The 24,988-nt window shown below is 32.4% G+C and overlaps 1 protein-coding gene across 1 annotated transcript in view; it reads left to right on the top strand.

Moving 5' to 3' along the window:
- Positions 1-24,988, top strand: part of CEP112 (centrosomal protein 112) — a 589,318-nt gene that overhangs the window by 90,084 nt on the left and 474,246 nt on the right. Inside the window, exons 5-10 of the mRNA XM_051996640.1 lie at positions 321-368; positions 661-741; positions 16,766-16,771; positions 17,497-17,577; positions 22,183-22,282; positions 23,877-23,995. Coding sequence (XP_051852600.1) covers positions 321-368; positions 661-741; positions 16,766-16,771; positions 17,497-17,577; positions 22,183-22,282; positions 23,877-23,995 — 435 coding nt within the window. The remainder of the gene's footprint in view (positions 1-320; positions 369-660; positions 742-16,765; positions 16,772-17,496; positions 17,578-22,182; positions 22,283-23,876; positions 23,996-24,988) is intronic.

The following is a 24,988-nucleotide window of genomic DNA, read 5'->3' as shown; positions in this document are numbered from 1 at the left end:
TTATTTGTTTGGTCTTTTTCATATGTATATTACAAAATATAATTGTAAATTAGTCACAGAAATGCAAGTACATAATTTAGAAAGAGAAACTGAAGCAATAAGAGGTCAAGATCCAGGCATTTGAGTATTCATTCAATCTTAAACTTCATTATATCTCATATTTTCCTTGTTAAGTTTTCTGAGTATTACAAAATTACAATGGAACAAGTTAAATATTAAAGATCATAACAAGTAATTTCATGTAGTAATTTGATTTTGTGTTCTAAGAAATATTTAAAACTTCCTACACATAAAATCTAATTTTGATTTTCTTACTTTAGATAGAAAATCCAAGATATCTACGAGAGAAGCCCATTCCAGTGTCTTTGGTAGGTATTGAATGTCTTGATTTTTTTTTTTCTATAAAATATGTGTTTCTATGCATTCTCTCTCAGTGTCTAATGAGAATAAAATTATCTTCTTAACCACTTAAGTGATTCAGATGATTCTTGTTTATCATATTAATATTATTCAAACATGTTTATATCCACCAATAAAAATCTCATCTTCAGTTGTAAATTAAAAACAAGAGAATGCAAACATTCATAAATATATTGTTTAACTATGTATGAGGCCTTAAAAAGTATTTAAAGTTTGCTGATTTAAATCTTTCTTCTACAGCAGATGACTTCCAAATCAAGTCTGGGAAAAGGCAGCAGTCTCCGAGATGAACAGTTGCTCCATCTAATACATAAAAAAGAGGTAGGATTGAGATAGTTCTAAGAATATTTTAAGATAATTTCTAAGAATAGGAGGCATAATTTGAATTTTTGATTCAGTATTAGTAGTAGTAGTTAGACAAAATTGTGAGGTGGATTTATTTATAATTAAAGTCTTTTTCCTTTCACATCTCTTTTCTACTTTGTGATACTTATTTTTATTTCTTATATCTTTCCTTCTCCCCCAAATTTATCCACCCCTCAAGTCTTAGTGTTGGGTCTAGCTGTCTAAAGTCTGTCAATATAGTGTAATTTGGCAATATGGGCTGTCTTTCTCAGGGAGTGTCTGTACTTCAGACCTATTACTCTACTTACCCCTTATCAGAACTTCCCTATTAATTAGCTGTCACCTCAATGATGGAATTTATAAAGTTATACATTTAACATCTCATAAGGATATAATGTATTGCTTTTCTTTAGAGGTTTCAAAGGGGATGCTCAAATGTATGTTACTTACTGACAATAGCATCACCTCTGTAGGAAGAAAAGGAAGACTTTTTTGAATGACAGGAACTTTCTTGGAAACTCGCAAAGTCTGCGCCAATTACATCTATCTTCCAATAATGCTAACCCTATTAGATTTATGGTAGCAATTTTCATAAAATATATTCCACAGTTTTTGTGTTGTTACTTATATGGCAGTGACAATGTGACAAATTTGTAAATGTCCAATATTAACAAAACTTTCACACACACACATACCTCACACACACTGTTGTAAAAGTTTAAAAAAAAAAAAAAAGTAAAAGGAGGAAGAATTCTCTCCACCAGAGAAAACCATATTTTTTATCCCATCCAGACATTAGTCACACTGAGCATCTTGCCATCTTCTCTGTCCTCACAATATAGCTAATTTGATTAAACTAACATTATTTCTGTCAAGGGGATATGACCTAAATGACCCATGAATCACTTTTTCATTTCTGTTATACTGTGACTTCCTAGACAGTTCCTCCCCTGGCTACTATTTCCTATGTGTATGTATGTGTTCTCTCTTTAGTATAATGTAAGCTCCCAGTGCTTAGGACAATTCCTGGCAAGTAGCAAGCACTTAAAAAATACCTTTTTTTTTTTTAATTTTGAGAGAGATTTTACTTTTTCCTCTAGGGAAAAAGAAAATTATCAGCAAAAAAAATACTAGTCAAAATAGAATTTTTACATTTTTTCTCTATTTTAGGAAAATATAGGGTAAAAAACTTGAAAGGAGCTTTTTTGATTTTGTTTTGTTTAGGTAACAAGTTGACATTCAAATAAATATTCTGGTGATTTTGTTTTTTGTTTCTTTCTATTTCTTTCTGTCTCTCTCTGACCTCCTCTGACTCTTACTCTTCTCGTTTTTCCTTTCAATTGACAAAGTAATTTTAATTAGAAGCTACATGGAGATTAAAATCAGCTAAATGTTGAAGATACAAAGAAAAAAAGTGAAATATTATCTGTCCAAATTATATTCTAATGAGGGGAACAAGACATGCATAGAGGTTGTCCTAAAAAGTCTTAGTGTATTTTAAAGCTTTATATGTATATATGTGTGTGTAAACACACATACATGTGCATAAATTTGAGAAGGAGGGCACTATAAGGTAGAGCGTCAGAAAAGGCTTCCTTTGGAAGATTGTGCTTAAGCTAAGTCTAAAAAGAAACTAGGGCTTCTAAAAAGTAGAGTTTAACACAGGGAGCACCCTCTAATCATGGGGGAAAGGTAGTGCCGATAGGAGTTACGGTGTTATGTATAAGCAACAGCAAGGAGGCAATATGGCTAAAGCACAGACAAAAAGACAGGAAAGGATCAGATGTTAAGTGCCAAACAGAAATTTCTCTTTGATCCTAGAGACAACAGGGAATTACTAGAGTTTATTGAAGGTATATATGCATGGAATTGTATGTAACATCATAAAAGCTGGTATTTGGAAATGGATGGGGTGGGAGAGATATAAGGCAGAGAGACTAAATAGTGGGATGATAAGAGAATATAAACAGTAGGATGCATGTAAGTGATAAGGATCTGAGCTAAGGTGGTAGCCATATACATGGAGAAAAGGGAGGAGTTAGGAACAAAATGAGTTATAGTGGTGATAAAAATGATAGATTTGGCGACTGATTGCCATGAGATAAGGGAAAGTAAGGAGTGAGATAAGGATAAGGATGGTAGTGCTTTCCCCAGAAGCATGGTTTGGGGGAGAGAGGGACACGGAGGAATGGAGAAGAGATCCTATGTTCTATTTTACACAGCCTGCAAGACAATGATTTTGAAAGATCTATTGTGATACATAGACACAATATCTATTAAATCATAGAATAATTGATTTAGAGAATATTTAAATGTCAGAATCCAACTTCTTTTACAGATGAAGAAGCTTAGGTGCAGAGAAGCAAAGAGATTTGCCCAGATCACATAAGTAGTCAGTGTATGAGTCAGTATTTGAACCCAGGTATTCTCAATCTCAGGTTTAGTGCTCTATCTATTATACCATTTTACCATTCTGAAGTGGATTAAATCTAGAGACGTGGCCTGAAACACAAATCTGGGAGTTATTTCAATTGAGATAACTAAACCAAATGAAATTTATGAGGTCACTAAATAAGAGAGTACATAAAGAGATTAAGGGCAGGGACAGAGCCTTAGGAAACATATAGTTAGCAGGAATCACTCTGGAAATCACTCTGAAAAGGCTTGATCACACTAATAAAAGTAAAATTGGAAAAGTATCACAAAAACTCTTTTCTAGGAGAAAATATTCAAGACCAGGGTAATCAGGACACAATGTATCACAAACATTGAGGAAATAGTTGATTGAAATAAGGCAATGAATTTTTAAGAGATCATTGATATTTTTGCGAAAGCTATTCAAACTGAGTGATATTACAAGCTAGATTACTCAGATCCAAAATACTTTGGAGTCCAGTAAAGTATTAATGCTAAACTGCATTGTAGAGCTCCAATTACTGAGGTAAATTTGGCTTTCATTGATTTTTCCCCCCCTCTAAATCATAAACTGAATATTATAAGATAGAGAATGTGGAAAGGGTTTTTTTTTTCTGAATTTAAAATTTTCTTTTCCTTTTGTGAAGGGGCTCTTAAGGATTTCATAAATTGACATTTAAAAGTTTGTACTTTTCAAGAAGATGTAGCTTCCTTAACATCCTGTTTATAAATGAAAGTTAATATCTACAAAAGAAAATGACATCTTAATATTGGAGAATATTTTAAGCAATTTCATTACAAGTAAGTTTGTTTTTGTTGATAATGGAGAAGATATTTGCTTTTAAATTTTTTCACTATGTATATTATCTTAGTGAAATTCCATTTGTTTTGTTATTCAGTTGCTATAATTTACAGATAAGATATTTACCTAGTGTTTTTTGGAATTAAAAATTATGTTTGAGGTACTTACAAGTGATATAAAGAGCTCATTTTGGTATGATAGGTATATTTTGATTTACTTTCTTTAAACTTAGCTTTTAAATTTGTAGTATTTTGGGGGGACTATTAGTAACTGCCTCCTAAGACATTTCTTGTAGCTTTTCCTTTTAAATTTTTTTTTTTTGGTACTTAATTTTTCATTGATAAGGCTTTAATATGGAATAACTAAAAGGATACTTTAGTTTTTGATATTTATGATAATATATTAACACATCATTAAATAGCAGAGAGCTGCCCATGTGAATATGTTTAAATAAAAAAAAAATCAGATTCATTTTTAAATGTTTAACTTTTTTCACCTAAAATCTTACTTTTTTTTTTTTTTTTTGGAGATCATATTGATATGACCTTTTCTGTGGTATCAGTGAGTCATTTTCAAATGAACATGAGCTCACAGTGAATCTCAATACTGACTTTTGAAAAATGTACTAGCTAAATTAAAATTTTTGTGTAATTACTTGTTATTTAATTACTGCAATGCACAAAAGAATTTTTTCTCAAGCATTTCAGATTTTTGAAAATATGTTAACAATGTATATGGAATTGTTTTTTGATAATTTTATATAGCTACAATAATTTTTTTGACTAACGGATTCAGCTTGATTAATTTAGATAAGTATTTATTAAGTCCCTATTGAAAACTAGGCATTGAAAACTATGAAACACTAAGCATAGGAGATACAAAGACAAATGTGAAACAGTTCCTGTCCTTGAGGAGCTTTTATTCTGCTAGAGTGAAGAACAACAGTACATAGATAATTAAATGTACAATACATACCAATAAAATAAAAAGTAGCTTTTTTTTTTCTGGGTGGGGAGAGGGAAGCACTAATAATTGGGGTTTCCAGGAATGTTGTTATATAGAACTGTGACACTTGAACTGAGACTTGAAAAGATTTAGATTCCAAGAAACAGAAGGATAATGAAACCATTCTGGGGGTGAGATGAAGATAGGTATACTGTGGGGGGATAGACTATGGAGAGACATGGATGGAAGGAGAGGCATATCTGTGGCCAGTATACATGTCAGCCAAAGAATTAGGTATGTGATAGGGAATGTAATAAAATCAATTGGGAAAAATAGGTTATAACATATATATGATTAGATTATTGTGTATAGAGGGCTGAAACTCTGAAAAGGTATACTTGAATCTGAGACTGCAGAACATTTAGGGCTAATTATCTATTCAATGTGAGATAATGATTATATATATATATTTAGATGAGATGGTGATGTGATGGCTCTCCTCACCATTGGTGCTTGCTGAATGTGTGGTGGTGAGGTAATCATAAGCAAGGATTGGAGGGCTGAGGAAGAGAGCTCAGAGTCATTTGGCTGCAGGACAAGCCTCTCTTTGAGGCTCTGAACTCCACAGTCCAGGATGCATCTTTGGCAAGCTGCATGGCAACTTGCCTGCTTCCTTCACTTCTCCCCCTAAAAACCAAGGACTTTGATCCTGACTCTGATTGATCCTGAAGCCCTTCAGAGAGTTAGCTCAGACATTATAATTGTGCTATAATATGTTACATATAATAACTGGTGTTATAACCTACACATATATATGAGTAGGTTATAACCTGTGTTATGTATGTATACAGAGAGAGGGGGGTAGAGAGAGAGGTTATCACAGATTGTGAAGGCTTTAAATACCAGAGGAATTTATTCCTAGAAACAGTAGTGAACTTTTGAAACTTCTTGAGCAGCACTAGAATGACACGTTCATACTGTACCTTTAGGAGTATAAATTTGTTAGCTGTAGGGTAGAGATTTGTATGAAAGGCTTAGTTGTAGTCATGTGAGTGGAGATAAGGGGATAGAAGTGAGAGACATCAAAGAAGTAGAATTGATAGATCTGATAGACACTAAATGTGAGGGAGAGTTGAATCAAGGATTGCTCTGAACTTGAGAACCTACATCACCCAATTTAGCAGGATTATGGTACCTTTGATAGAAATTGGGGAGTTAATAAAGAGGCAGGTTTTTCTTTCTTTTTTCAAACTTATTTTTTATTTATTTTTGACCTTGGTGTTTTTTAAATTGAATTCCAAATTCTTCCCCTCTCTTCTACTCTTTCCCCACCCACTGAGAAGACAAGCAACATGATATCAATTATGTGAGATAATGCAAAACATATTTCTGTATCAGTCATATTGCAAAAAAGAAATAAAAAAATTAAAGCCAGAAAATTATACTTCAGTTTACACTTAGAGTTCATCATTTCTCTCTCTTGAGGTGGACAGCATTTTTTCATTATGAGATCTTTTGAATTGTCTTGACTCTTTCTATTGATCAAAGTAGCCAAGTATATCACAGTGGATTATCATTAAAGGTCTACCAAGGTCTTCTATTTCATACAAGGCCATCTCCACTTGTCTTGATCTATATCTTGTCACTGGACTCAGATGGCTCTGAAGAGAAAGGAAGGCAGGTGATCTTGCACAGCCCTCCCTCTCTTCAATCCAGTTTACATACATGTCATAGCATAGTTCCCTGATGTCATGGTTCTCTACGAGAGTGAAGGAAAAACTACAGCCATCATCATTAAAACATTATTCTTATTGGGCAGAATGATCTTCTGGTTCTTCTTACCTCACTTTCTATTAATTCATATTGCTTTTGTCATGGTTTTTTTCTAGAAACCACCCCCCTTATCATTTCTTATACTACAATGCTACTTCATTACAATCATGTGCCACAACTGTTCAACCACTTCTCAATTAATGAATATCTCCTTAATTTTTAATTATTTGTTACCACAAAAAGATCTATAAATATTTTTTAACATTATATGTTAAATTATAAGTTAAATACAATATATGTATACATGTCCATACAGTTATTTTGCTGTACAAAAAGAATCAGACTTTGAAATTATGTATAATTAGACTGTGAAGGAAATCAAAAATGCAGATGGACAAAAATAAAGGGATTGGGAATTCTATGTAGTGGTTCATAGTCATCTTCCAGAGTTCTTTCACTGAATGTAGCTGGTTCAATTATTACTGCTCTATTGGAACTGATTTGGTTCATCTCATTGTTGAAGAGGGCCACGTCCATCAGAATTGATCATTATACAGTATTATTGTTGAAGTATATAATGATCTCCTGGTCCTGCTCATTTTACTCAGTGTCAGTTCATGTAAATCTCTCCAGGCCTTTCTGAAATCATCCTGCTGCTCATGTCGTACAGAACAATAATATTCTATAATATTCATTTATTTATTCAGCCATTCTCCAATTGATGGGCATCCACTCAGTTTCCAGTTTCTGGACACCACAAAGAGGGCTGCCACAAACATTCTTGTACATACAGATCCCTTTCCCTTCTTTAAAATCTCTTTGGGATATAAGCCCAGTAGTAAAACTGCTGGATCAAAGGGTATGCACCCTTTGATAACTTTTTGAGCATAGTTCCAAATCGTTCTCCAAAATGGCTGGATGTATTCACAATTCCACCAACAATGTATCAGTGTCCCAGTTTTCCCACATCCTCTCCAACATTCCGCATCATCTTCCATTGTCATTCTAGCCAATCTGACAGGTGTATAGTGGTATCTCAGAGTTGTCTTAATTTGTATTTCTCTGATTAATAATGACTTGAAGCATCTTTTCATATGGCTAGATATAGTTTCAATTTCTTCGTCTGAGAATTGTCTGTTCATATCCTTTGATCATTTATCAATTGGAGAATGGCTTGATTTCTTATAAATTAGAGTCAATTCTCTATATATTTTGGAAATGAGGTCTTTATCAGAACCTTGGACAGTAAAAATGTTTTCCCAGTTAATACGATGATCAATTTTGATAGACATGGCTCTTTTCAACAATGAGATGATTCAACCAGTTCCAATTGTTCAGTGATAAAGAAAGCCATATACACCCAGAGAGAGGCCTGTAGGAATTGAGTATGGACCACAACATAGCATTTTCACTCCTTCTGTTGATGTTTGCTTGCATTTTGTTTTCCTTCTCAGGTTTTTTTTTTTTCTTAGATCCAATTTTTCTTGTGCAGTAAGATAACTGTATAAATATGTATACATATACTGGATTTAACATATATTTTAACATATTTATCATATATTGGACTACCTGCCATCTAGGCAAGGAGATGGAGAGAAGAAAGGGAAAATTAGGAACACAAGGTTTTGCAAGGATCAATGTTGAAAAATTACCCATGCATATGTTTTGTAAATTAAAAGCTTTAATAAAAAATAAAAAATAAAAAATAAAAAAAACCCAGAATTATTGGTTCAGTTCACAACTTCACCAACAATGAGTCAATGTTCCAATTTTCCCATATTCCTCTCCAACACTTCTTATTTTTCTTTTCTGTCATATTAGGCAATATGATAGGTATATGGTGGTTTCTCAGTTATTTTAATTTTCTTTGTTCTATTCAATAGTGATTTAGAGCATTTTTTCTCATCATTCATTTTCTTTTTTTCCTGTTTAATAGTATTTTGTTTTTTCAAATGTATGCAAAAATAGTTTTCAACATTCACTTTTACAAAACTTTTGTTCCAAATTTCTCCCTCTCCTCCCTTCTTTTCCTTCCCCAAGACAGCAAGCCAATCTGATATAGATTAAATATGTTCAAGCCTTCTAAATATATTTCCATATTCATCATGCAAAAAAAAAAAAAAAAAAGAAGAGGAAAATAACAAGAGAAAGGGGGAAAAAACCAAGCAAACAACCACAACAAGGTGAAAATACTATGCTTTGATCCACATTCAATCATCATAGTTCTCTCTCAGAAGGTGGATGGCACTTACCATCAAAAGTTTATTGGAATTGCCTTGAATCTCCTCATTGTCCATTACAGTTCTCTTGATTTTACTTACTTCACTTAGCATCAGTTCAAATAAATCTTTTCAGACTTTTCTGAAATCAACCTGTTCATCCTTTCTTATGGCACAATATAATATTACATTACATTCATATACTATAATTTATCCAGCCATTCCCTGACTGATGGGCATCATTCAGTACTGAAAGGGTTGCTACAAACATTTTTTGCACATGTGAGTCCTTTTCCCTCATTTATGATCTCTTTGGGATACAAATACAATAGAGACACTCTTGGATAAAAGGATGTGCACATTTTGATAACCTTTTGGGCACAGTTTCAAATTATTCTGCAGAATTGTTGAATCCTTTCAAAAATCCATCAACAATGTATTAGTGTCTTAGTTTTCCCATATACTCTCCAACATTTATTATATCTTTTCCTGTCATCCTAGCCAATCTGAGAGGTGTTAAGTGGTACTTCAGAGTTGTCTTAATCTAATCAACAGTGCTTTAGGACTTTTTTTTTTCATATGACTAGAGAATTTTTTCTAAAAATTGTCCATTCATATGTTTTTTACATTTATCAATTGAGGAAAGGAAAAATAAATTTGAGTCAATTCTCTATGTATTTTAGAAGTGAGACCATTATCAAAAACACTGACTGTAAAATTTTCCTCCAGTTTTCTGCTTCCCTTCTAATTTTGGCTGTATTATTTTTGTGCAAAACCTTGTTAATTTAATGTAATCACATTATCCATTTCATATTTCATAATGATTTCTAGTTCTTTTTTGGCCATAAATTTCTCCTTTCTCTAAAGATCTGACAGGTAGATTATCTCTTGTATTCCTAATTTGCTTATAATATCACCCTTTTTATCTATATCATTAACCCATTTTGGCTTTATCTTGGTATGGTGTATAAAAGGTTGGTCAATATCTAATTTCTGCTATACTGTTTTCCAATTTCCCCAGCAATTTTTGTCAAATAGTGAGTTCTTATCCCGGAACTTGGAGTCTTTAGGTTTATTAAACACTAGATTACTATAGTCATTGACTATTGTGTTTTATGAACCTAATCTCTTCCATTGATTCACTCCTCTATTTCTTAGTCAGTACAAAATGGTTTGGATGATTGCTGCTTTATAATGCAGTTTTAGGTCTGGTATGGCTAGGCCCCCTTCCTTTACATTTTTTCCCCCATGAATTCCCTCGAAATTCTTGACCTTTTGTTCTTCCAGATGAGTTTTATTATTATTTTTTCTATATCTCTAAAGTAATTTTTTGGGAGATTGATTTCTGTGGCACTGAATAAATAGATTAATTTAAAGGGCATTGTCATTTTTACTATATTAACCCAGTTTATCTATGAGCACTTGATATTCTTCCAGTTAGGTCTAACTTTATTTGTATGAAAAATATTTTGTAATTGTGCTCCTGTAACTCCTGGCTTTCTCTTGGCAGGTAGACTCCCAAATATTTTTTATTATCTACAATTATTTTAAATTGGAAAATACTGATGATTTATGTGAGTTTGTCTTATATCCTGCTATTTTTCTAAAGTTGTTAATTCTTTCTAGTAGATTTTTTTGTTGATTCTCGAGGACTCTCTAAATATACCATCATATCATCTGCAAAAAGTTTGCCTCAGTTCCTAAACTGTAAAATTAGCTGGAAAAGGAAATGACAACCCCCTTCAGTATCTGCCCAGAAAACCTCAAATGGGGTCATGGATAATTGGGTTTGATTGAAACAGCTAAATACTATCACCACCAACAAAAGGCACTTTATTTGTATATAACCTTGTACTAATTATACTAAGTTCTACAACACTGCAAAGGCTTCTCAGTAAAATCTACTATGAGGAAAAAGTTAATCTAATAATAAATATTATAAAACCAAAGTATATAAGTATTGCTTAAACACTAGGCAAACAGCCCAAGGAATTCTTTAATCATTATGTCTATTTTAGACAAGGAATAGCATCTATACAGAAAGGCATGAACAGTAGTAACAAAACAAATTCCTCATTTACTTGGTTCATATTCTCCCAGAAATACATAGAATTTTTTAGAAGAATGGGTATGCACAGTAATTGAGAGACACATATAGGGAACACAGGGAACAAAGACAGTGCACCCCCATGGTTTTTTCTTGTGATATCTTCATACTGCTACCTGTGGGAATAATATTTTTATAGACTAGTAGTCATGTTGTTTCTCTGGGCCTGATCTTCTCTGTAGTTCATCTTTCTTGGCTTGCTTTCTGCCAGTAGACACATCTATTGTACAAGTGATTGCCTTCAAGCAAATTACCTTTGTTCCTAGAAGGAAGGGAGAGAGAAATTCCCTCCAGTTCCGTTATCCTCTGCAAAATACTGGATTCTGTCTTTACTGCTGGCTTTCTTTTCAGCTTTCAGAGATAATCATCTCAAATGACTGCACTCTTGTCTAAACTGACTTCAGAGATGGCAATTTTGCTTTTTAGAGGCTACCAGTGTTATGACTGATCCTTGAGTCAGCCTGTAATTAATAGCTATCAGGTTGGTGAGCAACTTATCTTATAAAGGAATATAAATACTTTTTTTGTACAAGTATAAAACGCTTCTTTATGTCCTAGTTTGTCATTTTTTCCAGTTTTTGAATTGGCCCCTTAAAGTGTTAGCCAGTGAAGGTTTCATGCCCTTTTAAAGGTGCAAATGATCTGCTTAAAGGAATATATTCTTTATAAGGTATAAATTCAACTATTTCCAATCTGAAAGCCTCAATTTCCAATCTTAACAGTTCACCATTTTTGTTATTCGTTTTTATGTTCTGTTATTTCATCAAATGGAGCAGTGGGACTACGTAATCAGACATTTCTAGATCAAATCCCTATAAAAATAATAATAAATACATGTATTATGGAATATCTTTTTGTGGTGGCAAAGAATTGAAAACTAAGGAGGTATCCAGTAATTGGGGAATGACTGAACACATTATAATATATGAATATAATGGAGTACTGTTATCTTGTGAGATTCAATATGGGGATTGTTTCAGAGAATCATGGGAGTACTTGTATAAATCAACATATAGTGAAATTATCAGAATTACTTAAATAATTTATACAATAACAGTATTTTACAAAGACAAACAACTTTGAAAGTCTCAGTAACATGGATGAACACAGTGATTGAACAGAATTCTAGATATTCATAATGAAACTTTCCCTTTAAAGGATCCCCATCATTTGGGGAATGGCTGAGAAAGCTGTTGTGTATGATTGTAACAAAATATTAGTATGCCATAAAATGTGATGAGAGTAAGATGATTTCAGAAAAATTGGACTTAGAAGAATTGGTATAGAGTGATGTGAGTAGAACCAGAACAGCATTGTACACAGTAATAGCAATATTGTACAATGAATACCTATGAATGAACAATGAATTTAGTTACATAATGATCTAAAACAAAGCTAAAGGACTTATGATGAAAAATCCTGTGTGTCTCCAGAGAAAGAATTGATGGCATCTGAATACTGCCTGAAGCATACTATTTTTCTTCTCTCGAAATGTAACAATGAATGTTAAAAATTATTTATACATGTAATTATGGAAAATATTTTTAAAAATTAAAAAAGTAAAGCATGCCTGCTCATCTTATTCTTGCCTGGGTTATGCTATCTGATAGAGATCAAGTTCAACTTTGTATCTTTTGTTTAAACTATAGCCTTAAGCACTTTTCTTTATGTTCAGCTAACCTCATATATAAAATTCATATGTCTCTCTTAGGAGTTTGATAAGTTCTTTGGACATTTCATGTTTGAGTTTGTGCCCTTGTGCTGGGTTGGAGAATGACAGAGTTGCCACCATGGATACTTATTGAGACTATAGATATGTTGAGGGAGAATGAGGACACCGATATTCATTAGGAAAAACTGTCTTGTATGTTCATACCATCATAGGATAATAGAATTTAGAAACAGAAGTAACTTGCAAAATTACTTATCTTCCTCCCAGTCTTTTTTATCATCTTTTCTCTCTCCTTTGCTTCTCCAACTTCCCAGATAGATGATAAGGTGGATGAAAGCTTCTTGCCACAGGCATGCCTTCCTGTGAAGGTGTTATTCCTTGTCTAAAATAGACTTAATGACTAAATCCTTGGGCTGCTTACCTAATGTCTAGGCAATAGTTAAATACTTTGGTTTTTGTACCGGACCATCTGTGTGCACTATTCTAGACTGCCAGGGCCTTACATACCAGTCTTCGGGATATCCCCGGATACATATGAAGACAAGCTGATCTTGAGGTGCAAAACACTTTCTTTATTAGTAATCTCAGCAGGGATTAGCAGGAAGCAAGTGCAAGGGTGGTGCCTCTCCTCCCTTCCCCCCCTCAGTCTCTTCCTGAGTTATTTATACTTATTCTCTTTTGGGATTATCCTGTGCCTCAGTACTGCATAGGTAGATTCACAGAAGGGAGACACCTGGAGTTAATGCTGTGTCCTAGGTGGAGATCTAGCAAGAGGACACACCCTTCACCATCTCAAGGAACCTATTAGCAGTTCCTTCAACACCTGTGATACACGACCTCCTGCTTCTGAGGCCAAGCCCCTTTTTACCTCCTGGGCCCATCCTATCAGCTGACATTGTGTACATGGCAATTCTCAGAGAGAGAAATGTTCCTACTAGGTTTTATAGTGTTTATTATTAAAGATTTTACTGAGAGGCCTTTGCAGTATTGTAGGGCTTGATATAATTAGTGCAATGTTATGTACCAATGACATCTCCATTAATAAGAAATGCTTCTTTTGTTTGGACCTTAGGCAAAGCATTTTACATGACATGTTTGGCAAATGTATCTCCTTTAACACTGTGGAACAAGTATTACCAAGAATTGACAGTGATGTCAGCTTTCCCTTGGACTGTGTTTTTCTACTTTCAATGAAGTGGCAAGTTTCAGGTAGATAGAGAACTAAATATAGAATTGAGTAGTAGAGGGGAGGAGCCAGGCAAGAATTGCCTTTAGGAAATTACACAGTATTTTTAGTGGTTGTAAACTTTTCACAGTTGTAAAAGCCTAAATATTCTTTAGTGAAACTTTATGGGGATGAATCATGGGATATCATACCTCTAAGGATAACATTAAAACATGTATAATTAGCAAAGGAATTATATTGGTCATAAAGTAAGAATGAGCACATTGATAAGCTAGATCTTAGAAATATATAATGGTTTAGAGCTAAAAGAGACCTTAGTTATCTATGCCACTTCTATTTTTATAGATGAAAAAGCCAAAAAGGTTAAGTAACTTGGTTACATAGGAGTTGTAGAGTCTGGATTTAAACTGACTTCCTCTTTTTTGTTTTAATGTATTTTATTTTTCCAAAACATGAAAAGATAATAAAACAACACGCAAACAAACAATAAGAACAACAAAAGTTGAAAATACTATGCTTTGACTCACATTCAATCTTTATAGTTCTCTCTCTTGATGCAGATGACACTTTCCATCACAAGTCTATTGGACTTATCTTGGATCACCTCAATGTTGAAAAGAACCAAGTCTATCATAGTTGATCATCACATAATCTTGTTATATACAACGTTTTCTTGGTTTTGCTCATTTTGCTCAGCATCAATTCATGTAAATCTTTCTAGGCTTTTTTGAAATCAACCTGTTCATAATTTCTTATGGAAAAATAATATTCCATTATAGTCATATACCATTATTAGCCAAATTCCAACTGATGACATCCATTCAGTTTCCAAATCTTTGCCTCTATAAAAAGGGCTGCTACAAATATTTTTGCACATATGGATCCTTTTCCCTTTTTTTTTTTTTTAATCAATTGAGTTCCTATTCTAAATATAATGTTCTTCCTCTTATATCATACTGCCTTTCATTTGGCTCATTAGAACTCACAAGATAATAAAAGAAAATAAAACTCTTCATTGAGTTTGAATAGATCTTTTTTGGAGTATTGTGGGAAAACTTGGTTAAGAAAATCACTTAGAGAAAGAGAGTGTGGACTGGTGTTAATTTGTTGGAGGAAGTACCAATGATATTGGAATCATGGATCTTTCCAGGCCACTACTATGGGCTGAGTTCCACAAAGGCATAAATGGTCCGTTTTTCATAGCATCAATGACAACTTGCAATGACAGTGATGTGAGAATTTGTTGTGAACTTGCCAGCATGATTATTCAACTCATAGTGTTGACAACCCCCTTCCCCCATCCTACCTAACTATGATGGACTCTTGTTAAGTCCTTTGGTTAACCAAAATGGAACCTACTTACCTATATGTAACTGCTCAGGGCAAGAGATGCCATCTGGGACTTGTGGTTCTTCCCAATTTTAGGAAAAAAGAAATCAAATGTACTATTGAATGGGATGCCAGATAGGGGGAGAGTGAGTGGGCATAGTTTTGACTGGTGGTTACTACACATTGTGGTGAGTAGGAGAGGAGGGTAGATAATTATATAAACACAGTTATCAATGCCAGTGACTAGGATACCAGCATATCCTTTTTTAAGTGTTCTGGGAAGTGATCTGCATGAAAAAGCAGGAAGATATGGAACTGCAGGTTGTTTTGTATTCATTTATTATCTTGCTCATTTCTATAACCAGAATGTTGAAGAGAATCTTGTTTAGAGGCAAAGACAAGTTCTAACCTGCCCCTGCCTTACTTTCACTTAATTGTGTGTTTAAGATAAATTATTGTCATGCTACCTTTACTGGATTTTTAATATTTATTTTATAAATAACTGTGACTAATCTTGTCTTTAAGTTTTATGATATCTCCAGTGACACAAGATATGAGAAAGTATTCCCAGCCCATTGTTAGAAAATTCTGCTTTCTAACTGGAACCTAAGCAAGAGCCATGTCATAAGCATGGAATTACTAGAAATTTACCTCATAGATTAGAATGTTTACTCATGAATATACATTTATATTACCGCCCAGTCCTTGAAGTACTGGGAAAAAACACTTGTTGGAGGAATTTACTTTCCTGGGATCAATCTTGGCAATTTCCTGTCAACTTAACTTGTCTAACTTACTAGTTCAACTTTTTTTCATCTGGATCGTAATCTGTCAACTACATATTTGTTTGTCCCACTCTCTGCTCAGTCTTTGACTGCCTCATTTAATCCACTTCTAGGAAACAGTCCTTTGCAATATTTCTGCTTGGGTTCATACTGTGGCTCATTTGAACAACTCTTACACCTAATTGTTACTATTACTTAGTTCTCACTGTTTATTAGGCAACCTGACCCTTTTTCAAATACATCATATTGTCTTCACTTTATTATAATCTCTCCAGAAACCAGACAATTTTGCCATAGTACCTGATAGAGTTTATTCCTATTTGTTAAAGTTTTGTTTGTGATTAATTAATATAATCACCACAGCTCAGAACCTAACACTGACTTTAGATTCCTTTGCCCATGCCAGTTAACCTGAACTTTATGTAAGTATTAGAAAGAATGCAGGCCCATCTTTGTTCTATCATTAAGTTTCTATGTTGTATGTTTCTTTTATTCTCTTATTATTTTTATTTATTGGCAAAATTACATATGTAAATATTTTACTAATATAATAAATGCTTATTTTGAATGGATGTTTTTAAATTTAAATTCTTCTTGAGTTTTGGCATTTTAATAAAAAATTATTTTAAAAAAGATACTTTGTGTTAGAAGTTATATAATTTGCTTTATATTTGTAGCTGGGAAGAATATGTGCAGATGTTTTGCCTAGTAAAAAGTATCTAATTATAGATACAACTTTGAAGCACTACTTAGAGAGTGCAGTAAAGTTGCAAGTGACCATTCTTGTCTACAATTTGTATTTGTTAGTTTCATTTTTTCTCTTAAAACTTTTGAGTAAGATAACTTTTAGAGCTTAAATTTTATATGCATTAATAACTATTTCCAACAAATGTTTGTGAAGAAAATTCTATGTTGCTGGAAGAGGGTAGAAAGTTTTAACAAACATAAAATGGACAAGGTCATTATTTTTAAGGATCTTAGAGTGTTTAGTATTGGGGAAAGAATTTTTTAAAAAAGTACTTAAAGGAGATTTTCTATATGAATAAAATTACAAGATTAATATGGTATATATTCTCATTTTGTAAGTCTCTGATAGATCTCAATATGAGAGGAATTATGTGTTACTGAATATAGAGCTGACCTTCAAAGTAGGAATGCATAGGTTCAAATTTGTTGTCTGACACATATTGACTATATGATCTTGGACAAATCATTTAATCTATGAGTGCCTTAGGTCTTTGAAAGCACTTAGCTAAAATATTCCATGAAAGGTTAATGAAATACTATATGTATGTAAAAGACATAAGGCATAAAAGCAAAAGATAAATAAAAATCTATATTTGAACTTTTTGCTACTCTTAAAAATATAGTAATAATGAAAAGGAAGAAATATATAAGTTCCTCGGGAGGAGCTGTTTTATTTAAATTAATTTCATATTTTACAAAGCAAACTAATGTATTATAATTTAAAATCCTTTTTTTCCCTGTGAAATTGGAGATGAAAACAAAAATATTAGAAGGTAAATTTCATGAGGAGAAGCTTAAATTACAACAGAAACACGATGCTGATGTTCAGAAGGTAAGATATAGTTGTTCATTAAAGAAATATTTAATACATGCCTAATATTTCCAAATAATTCTGTGGGAGACATAAAGATGTATAAAACTTCCCTTTTCTCAGGTAGCTGATAGGTTAGTAGGAATTTTTGAAAACTGTTTATCAAATTGTTTTAGTCCTAAAAATGAATGAATCGTTTATTGATGATTTTTCTTAGAGACCAAAATAATAGCCACAAAACATTGGTGAAACAATAATTATTTTAATCATATGTATTACACAATGAATTGTCAAAATAGAATCCCTAAATGATAGTTGATAGTTACTTTATATAAATGTGTGTTTAAACAATTCAAAAATATGTATTAAGTATCTCTTTGGTATGATGGAGAGAAGCACTAGGGAAAATATAAGTATCGGATGTTGATTTATTTATGTAGCCATCATATTTCCTTATAAGACTATGAAGTTGCTGAATTCACCAGCACAAATAAATATAATATAAAACAGAACATAATGATTATATACTTGAGGTTTGAGAAAAGAAAAACTGGAAAGCACTATCACAGAAACTGGGTATAGATCAATATCATATACCATTTACCAGGAAGGCTAAGGTCAAAATGGATATGCCCTAGATAAGAAGAGAGATATTACAAGAAAACTAGAAGCACATGGAACGTATTACTTATCAAGCTATAATAAATTGGCAAACAATTAATGAATAAAAAAGAGATAGAGCAAAGTTAGGTATAAAATGAATAATTTTGATTATGTTAAATTAAAAAGGTTTTGTGCAAGTAAAACAAACATAGATAACGTTAGAGGGAATTATGCATATCAAAACAACCTTGAGATATCATTTTACACCTATCGGATTGACTAAAATGTTTGAAAGGGAAAGGGAAAATGTTGAAGGGGATATGGAAAAATTGGAACACTAATTCATTTTTGGTGGAATTGTGACCTGGTCTAGCCATGGGAGAGAAATCCGGAATTATGCCCCAAAAGTTATAAATGCCTTTTATCCTTTATCCTATAAATACCACTACTAGTTCTGTTTCCATAGATGATTAGGGAAAAATGAAAAGAATCTATATGTTCTAAAATGTTTATAGCTTATCTGGGAATTTTAGGGATACCCATCAATTAGGAAATGGCTAAAATAGTTGTGTTATGATTGTGATGAAATATTGTGATATAAGAAATGATGAACTCAGTGATCTTAGAAAGAAAAACATAGAAAAACTTACATAAAGTAATGAAAAGTGAAATTAGCAGAACCAAGAGAACATTGTGTGTAGTAACAGCAATGTTTTAAGAATGACTTTGAGTGAATAAATAGTTTTGACTATCATATACCCTAATTAAATATACAGGCCTCATGAAGAAAGATGCTGTATGCTCCCAGACAAAGAACTAATAAGTTGTAGAGAATGATTTATGCATGTGTGTGTGCATACATACAAACACACACACACACACACACACACACACAAACACAAACACACAATCCTTTTGTACCTAATGCTAGCCATATCAAAAGTGGGGAGCAGAGGAGGGAAGGAGAAGGAAGAAAAAAAGAAGAGGGGAAAAAAAGGAAATTTATAGGATAATTTTGTTGGGTATTTAAAAGGAATAGCAAGCACATAGTAAATTTATGTTTTCACCTACAGTCATCTTTTTTTTTTTTATTACACTAAGTTATGCTTATTTATTCCATAAGTTTTTTTTTTTTAAGGAATAAAAAGAAAAGTAATAGATTCATCTTGCAAGTTATATTTGAAATGAGCCTTAAAGAGTTTTACCTGGTGGAAAAAGGGATTTTAGTAGAGTAGTAGATCATAGCTGTGTAATAAAGTTAAGTCTAGAATAGTTGTGAATGATAGAACTAGAGTAGTGGTTAGTTTAGAAGGCTGCTACAGAAATTTGGGAGATTATGTGAGTTGTTTGGGTGAGAACTGGAAAAGAGGGGGATTTTGTAGATTTATAGGGAGTTGATAATTGATTACATATAAGAGTGGAAGAAGAGGACAAGTCAGAGAAATCAAAGTTTGAAGATGGAGGACAGAACATTGGACCCAAAGTTAGGAGGATGTGAGTTCAAATCCAGTCTCAGACAAAACATTTCCTAGCTATGTGACTCTGGGCAAGTCACTTAACCCCAATTGCCTCACTAAAAACAAATAAGAAAATGGAGGACAGATATTGGTGCCATTGATAGAAATAGTGCAGTCAGAAAAAGTTTTTAGGGAAATATAATAAGCTCAAGTTTGAGATTTTGGATATTCAGGTGAAATATCTTTTAGACAGGTGAAGACATGAGTCTAGAGCATAGAAAAGAATTCAAGACTTGAATTATAGTTTTGAAGGTCATCTTTATAGAAATACTAATTGAAGTCATGGGAGTAAATGTGAGTAAATGTGATAATTAAGGATTAGAGTGTAGTGAGAGAAGTGAAAAGTTAAGGACAGTACTTTAGAAAAGAATACAAAAATATTTTATTGGTGTCTGAATGCAGTTGGAAGCATACTTTGAAAAATGAACTTTATTTTTATTGTTTTTTTGGGGGGGTGTCTATGTTTCTTTTACAGCATGATAAAAATGAATATATGTTTCATATGAATGTATCTGTTTATAAAATTTCTTGCTTTCTCTGTGAGGGAGAAGCATTAGAAAAGAGAAGAGATAATTTAGGACGCAAAATTTAGAAACAGAGATTTAAAAATTGTTTCTCTTTGTGATTGGGGAAAATAAAATACTAAATAAAAAAGGAAAAAAAAAAACAAATTACATGTGTAGTAATCCTTGGAGTTAAACCTGAACAAACAGGAGAAATTGGAAATAAATTAAAGTGATGACAAGGGATGGCAATCATCAGTCCCATAGAGAGGCAATCTCTTGTTGGAGAAGATGGGTTGGCATCAGTTCATTTGATCAAATAGAGGATTAGCTTTGATAAAGTGTTAGATTATTTCATCATGTGAGGCAGGAGGGAAGGACGAGATAGTGGCAAAAGGCACCTGAGTGATAGAGAATGAGGAAGAAGATATTTTCTGTAAAATGTAAGGCTTTTCAGCTGAGTGAGTAAGGGAAAGGGATGCCATGGAAGTTGTGAGGAGGAATGAAAAGGGTTGAAAGAAACACTATTCACAGAGGGATAGTAATCATGATATTCTCTCTTTTGTGGTCATAGAATCACTGGGAGAATGTTTATTGTTAGGTAGCATGGATAGAAAATAGGATTTTGAGTTAGAAAGACATGGATTCAGTTCTTTTTTTTTAATTATTTTTTCTCAGTTATATGTAAAAATAATTTTTAACATAAAAAAATTTGAGTTCGAAATTCTTTTTCTGCCTTTTTCTTTTCTCCTCAAGAAGCAAGCAATTTGCTAAACATCATCCATGTGAAATCATGTAAAACATTTCCATATTTTAACCATGTTCCAAAAGAAAAAAGGACAAAACACTTCTAAGAAAAATAAAGAAGTATAAAAGAAAGTGGACTCTAATAATATCCCAATTTTTCCACATCTTCTCCAACATTTTTCATTTTTCTATTCTGTCACATTAGATAATCTGATAAATGTGAGTGGTACCTTATAGTCATTTTAATTTGCATTTCTCTAATCAATAGTAATTTAGAGAATTTTTTATATCATAATTTCTTCGGAAAACTAAATGAAAAAAATTTTTACTTCTGAAATATATATGTTTTCTTCTGAAAACTAACTATTCATATCCTTTGACTATTTATCAATTGGGGAATGATACTTATTCTTAATAGATTTGACTCAATTCTCTATGTGGGTCCATATTTAGCCTCAAATGCTCTATATGACTTAGCCTCTGAGCTTAATCCTTTGTAAAATGGAGATGATACTCTTATCTTCTTTTTTTTTTTTTAAATAACTTTTTATTGATAGAACTCATGCCAGGGTAATTTTTTACAACATTATCCCTTGCATTCACTTCTGTTCCGATTTTTTTCCCCTCCCTCCCTTTACCCCCTCCCCCAGATGGCAAGCAAAATTCAAACATGTTGAATAGGTACAGTATATCCTGGATACAATATACGTGTGCAGAACTGAACAGTTTTCTTGTTGCACAGGGAGAATTGAATTTAGGAGGTATATATAGCCCGGGAAGAAAAACAAAAATGCAAGCAGTTTATATTCATCTCCCAGTGTTCTTTCTTTGGGTGTAGCTGCTTCTGCCCATCTTTGATCAATTGAAACTGAATTAGCTCTCTTTATCGAAGAGATCCACTTCCATCAGAATACATCCTCAAACAGTATCATAGTTGAGGTATATAATGATCTCCTGGTTCTGCTCATTTCACTTAGCATCAGTTCATGTAAGTCTCGCCAGTCCTCTCTGTATTCATCCTGCTGGTCATTCCTTACAGAACAATAATATTCCATAACATTCATGATATTCTTATCTTGTTAAAGAATTGACATGAGAATCTAGTGAGGTGATAAATGTTTTGCAAATCTTATAAAACTGTATAAATATAAGCAATCATTATCACTAATGTTGAGTTTTGTGTTGTTCATTGATGCAGATATTTTTCACATATATTCAGTATATGAAAAAAGTTAAAATTTTTTAAATATTTACAGATTTTAGAAAGAAAGAACAATGAAATAGAAGAATTGAAAACTTTATATAAAACTAAACAAAATGAGACTGAAGATACAATTAGAAATCTCGAGAAAAAAGGTGATGTAGTATGATCCTTTTAATAGAATATTTTATTTTATTTTATTTTATTGTAGATAGGTGGTTGTAGGTAGTTAGAAATATGTATGTATGTGGGTATGACTATAAAGATGTGTGTGTGTGTTTGTGTGTATATTTATGTCTCTTGCAACCAGAGTAGCTATTAGGAATGGGTGACGTAGAATAAATAAGTATATGCATGTTTTTAGATTTAGTCATAATACATGATATTTTTGGGAATGGTATTGGGGAGAATCTTCTACTGTTTCTACTTTGCACATAATCTTTGATCATGTACAATTTTCTGATCTCTCATGAATTAATGTGGTGTGGGACTTATTGGCTTCTATGGATGTTGTCATTTCTTAAACATCTACTACTCCCTCAGGCCTATGAAAATAATAACTGTTTTTCTCAAACAATTCAGTAAATTTTTGTTGAGGGCCTGTTATACTACTATTATTACACTTACTGTTTTGCTTCAATGAATTGCTGATCTTGTATATATGAATACTTTCTCTAGTTGAGAGCTTATCATTTTCATGTTTTCTTTTTCTTGTTGATATAAATTCTGTATGTATTATCTATTCAATATACTTTCCCTAATTCTTTAAATTTTCTGTAGCTACCCGCACAATATTTGAACCATCTATCTATTAATATAATCTATCTTTACTAGTAGTTAGACACTACAAGGGGGATAACCAATATGCCTCTGAAACAGCTCCTGATTCCAGTCTTACTGGGGCACTATGACTTATATATGTGTAACAATTAGAGAGTCATGTAAAAAGGTATACAGTGAATCCCCTGGATAGTCTACATGAGGAGAGATAATTTTTCAGAAGTTAATGAAAAGGATTCAGAATTTAGATAATGAAAAGGAAAGAATTTTATAGTGAGGAACAACATGTGGAAAGTTAGGAATTAGCTGAGTTAAACCTGGTGAGATTGAATGTCAGGTCCTATAAAAAAGTTTTTCTAGAATTTGAAGCAAGTATGAAAGATGAGCACAAGAGTTTAGATGGAAGGACTACCTTTAGATGGAAGGACTCCAGGGTTAGTATGCTCTATTCATTGTGCCATCTAGCTATCCCGCAAGTATAGTTTTTGTATCATTAAAAATTATTGTAGTTGCTAAAATCTTTGATTTGCTTGATTTAACATAGTATATCTATTTCCTATAAAATGCAGTGATAAATGAAATTTCTTTGGAAGTTTTTAGGATTTTTTTTTTGTTTGCTTGAGAAATAAGAAAATTCTTAATTAAGCTGAGTAAATATTTAATTTGGGCAAAATCTGCTACCAAATTTGTGTTTGTAGCTAAATACTACGAATTCACAATGGTCAAAATTCTACTTATTTCATATTCATTTAAAATAACTGGTAATGAAAAATAGTTAAGTCACAAGAAAATATTTTGCATAATTTTTAAAAAGTGATAACAAAATAAATATGCTTGAGAATAGTTCATTAGGATTGGGATGATCTTGAAAAATGAAATTTTTTTTTGATTACTAAGTCAAATTTAAAACAACCTTTTAAAGTTATATTTCACATTCATCTAATTTGATTTTTTTTTTCATTTTGACAGTCCAGACTCTTATTCGTGATTCTCAAGTGATTAGAGAGACTAAAGAAAATCAGATTGTAGAATTAAAAAAATTATGTGAACAAAGCACAGAATGCTTGAACAATGATTGGGAGAAAAAGGTAAGATACATAAAATAAACAATTAAAAGAAAATTTTGTGAGGTCATTTTATGAAATTTTTCGTTGATCAAATTCTCAAAATGTAATTCTTTAAAGAATTTTGTTAATATGTAGTGATGTTTCTTTTGCAACTAGCACATAATACTTAGTGAAAATTTTAATTTTTTTAGATGAGATCCTTAGACAGTGGCATAATTTCTTACCTTTTCTTTTAGTTCACATTATTTTGAACACAATCACTCAATTTCAAAAGAATGGTTGTTCTTTTGAAATTACCTATAATTTAGATTTTTCAAAAATTTGCATTAATCTGAATTAGTAAGTCTGCACTTAAAGTTTGTAGTAGGTAGTAGCACAGACTGATAGCAAACACTTTACTGCCATGGGTTCAGCCACATTGAAGATTGGCCAGGGAAGTTTAATTTGGATAATTTTGTGGGTTTGCTTTTTTTTTGGGGGGGCGGAAGGGGGTCTCTTTTACTTTTGTCTTCCCTTAGCTTCTAGTTTCCCTAAATTCAAGATGTCTTTTTCTTGTGTTTATTTTAATTACATTTAATGGAAAGAGTTCTTGACCAGAAGCCAAGAACCTAGACTTAAATCCTGACTTCTGCTATTTACTAGCTGAGAGAGCTAATCTTCTGTGAGTCTAATTTTCTTTATTATTAAAATAAACATAATAATGTCTGTTCTGCCTGTCTCACAGGATTATTGTGAGGATCCTGAAAAAATATTTGTGAAAGTGCATTGAATGTGCTACAATGACATGCAAATAAATATAAAGTTTTAATAATGTCTGTATAGTTATCTCCTCTTTTGTATTTTCCCAGCATCTTTAGGCCCAGATTTTCTAGTTAAGATCTCTTTATATAGGAAAAGGGAGGAAGAGAGAGTTTTTTGCTCAATTTATTGCTAATGAATATATTTAGAGTTCCATTTGGAGCAAAGAACCACATATGCAGTAGTAGTATAGTAGTACAATTAACAATGAAGATA

This window comes from Antechinus flavipes, chromosome 4 (genome assembly GCF_016432865.1).
Source record: "Antechinus flavipes isolate AdamAnt ecotype Samford, QLD, Australia chromosome 4, AdamAnt_v2, whole genome shotgun sequence".
Taxonomy (NCBI): Eukaryota; Metazoa; Chordata; class Mammalia; order Dasyuromorphia; family Dasyuridae; genus Antechinus; species Antechinus flavipes.
Note: the sequence above shows the minus strand (reverse complement) of the source record. Positions and strands in the feature narration are given on the sequence as shown.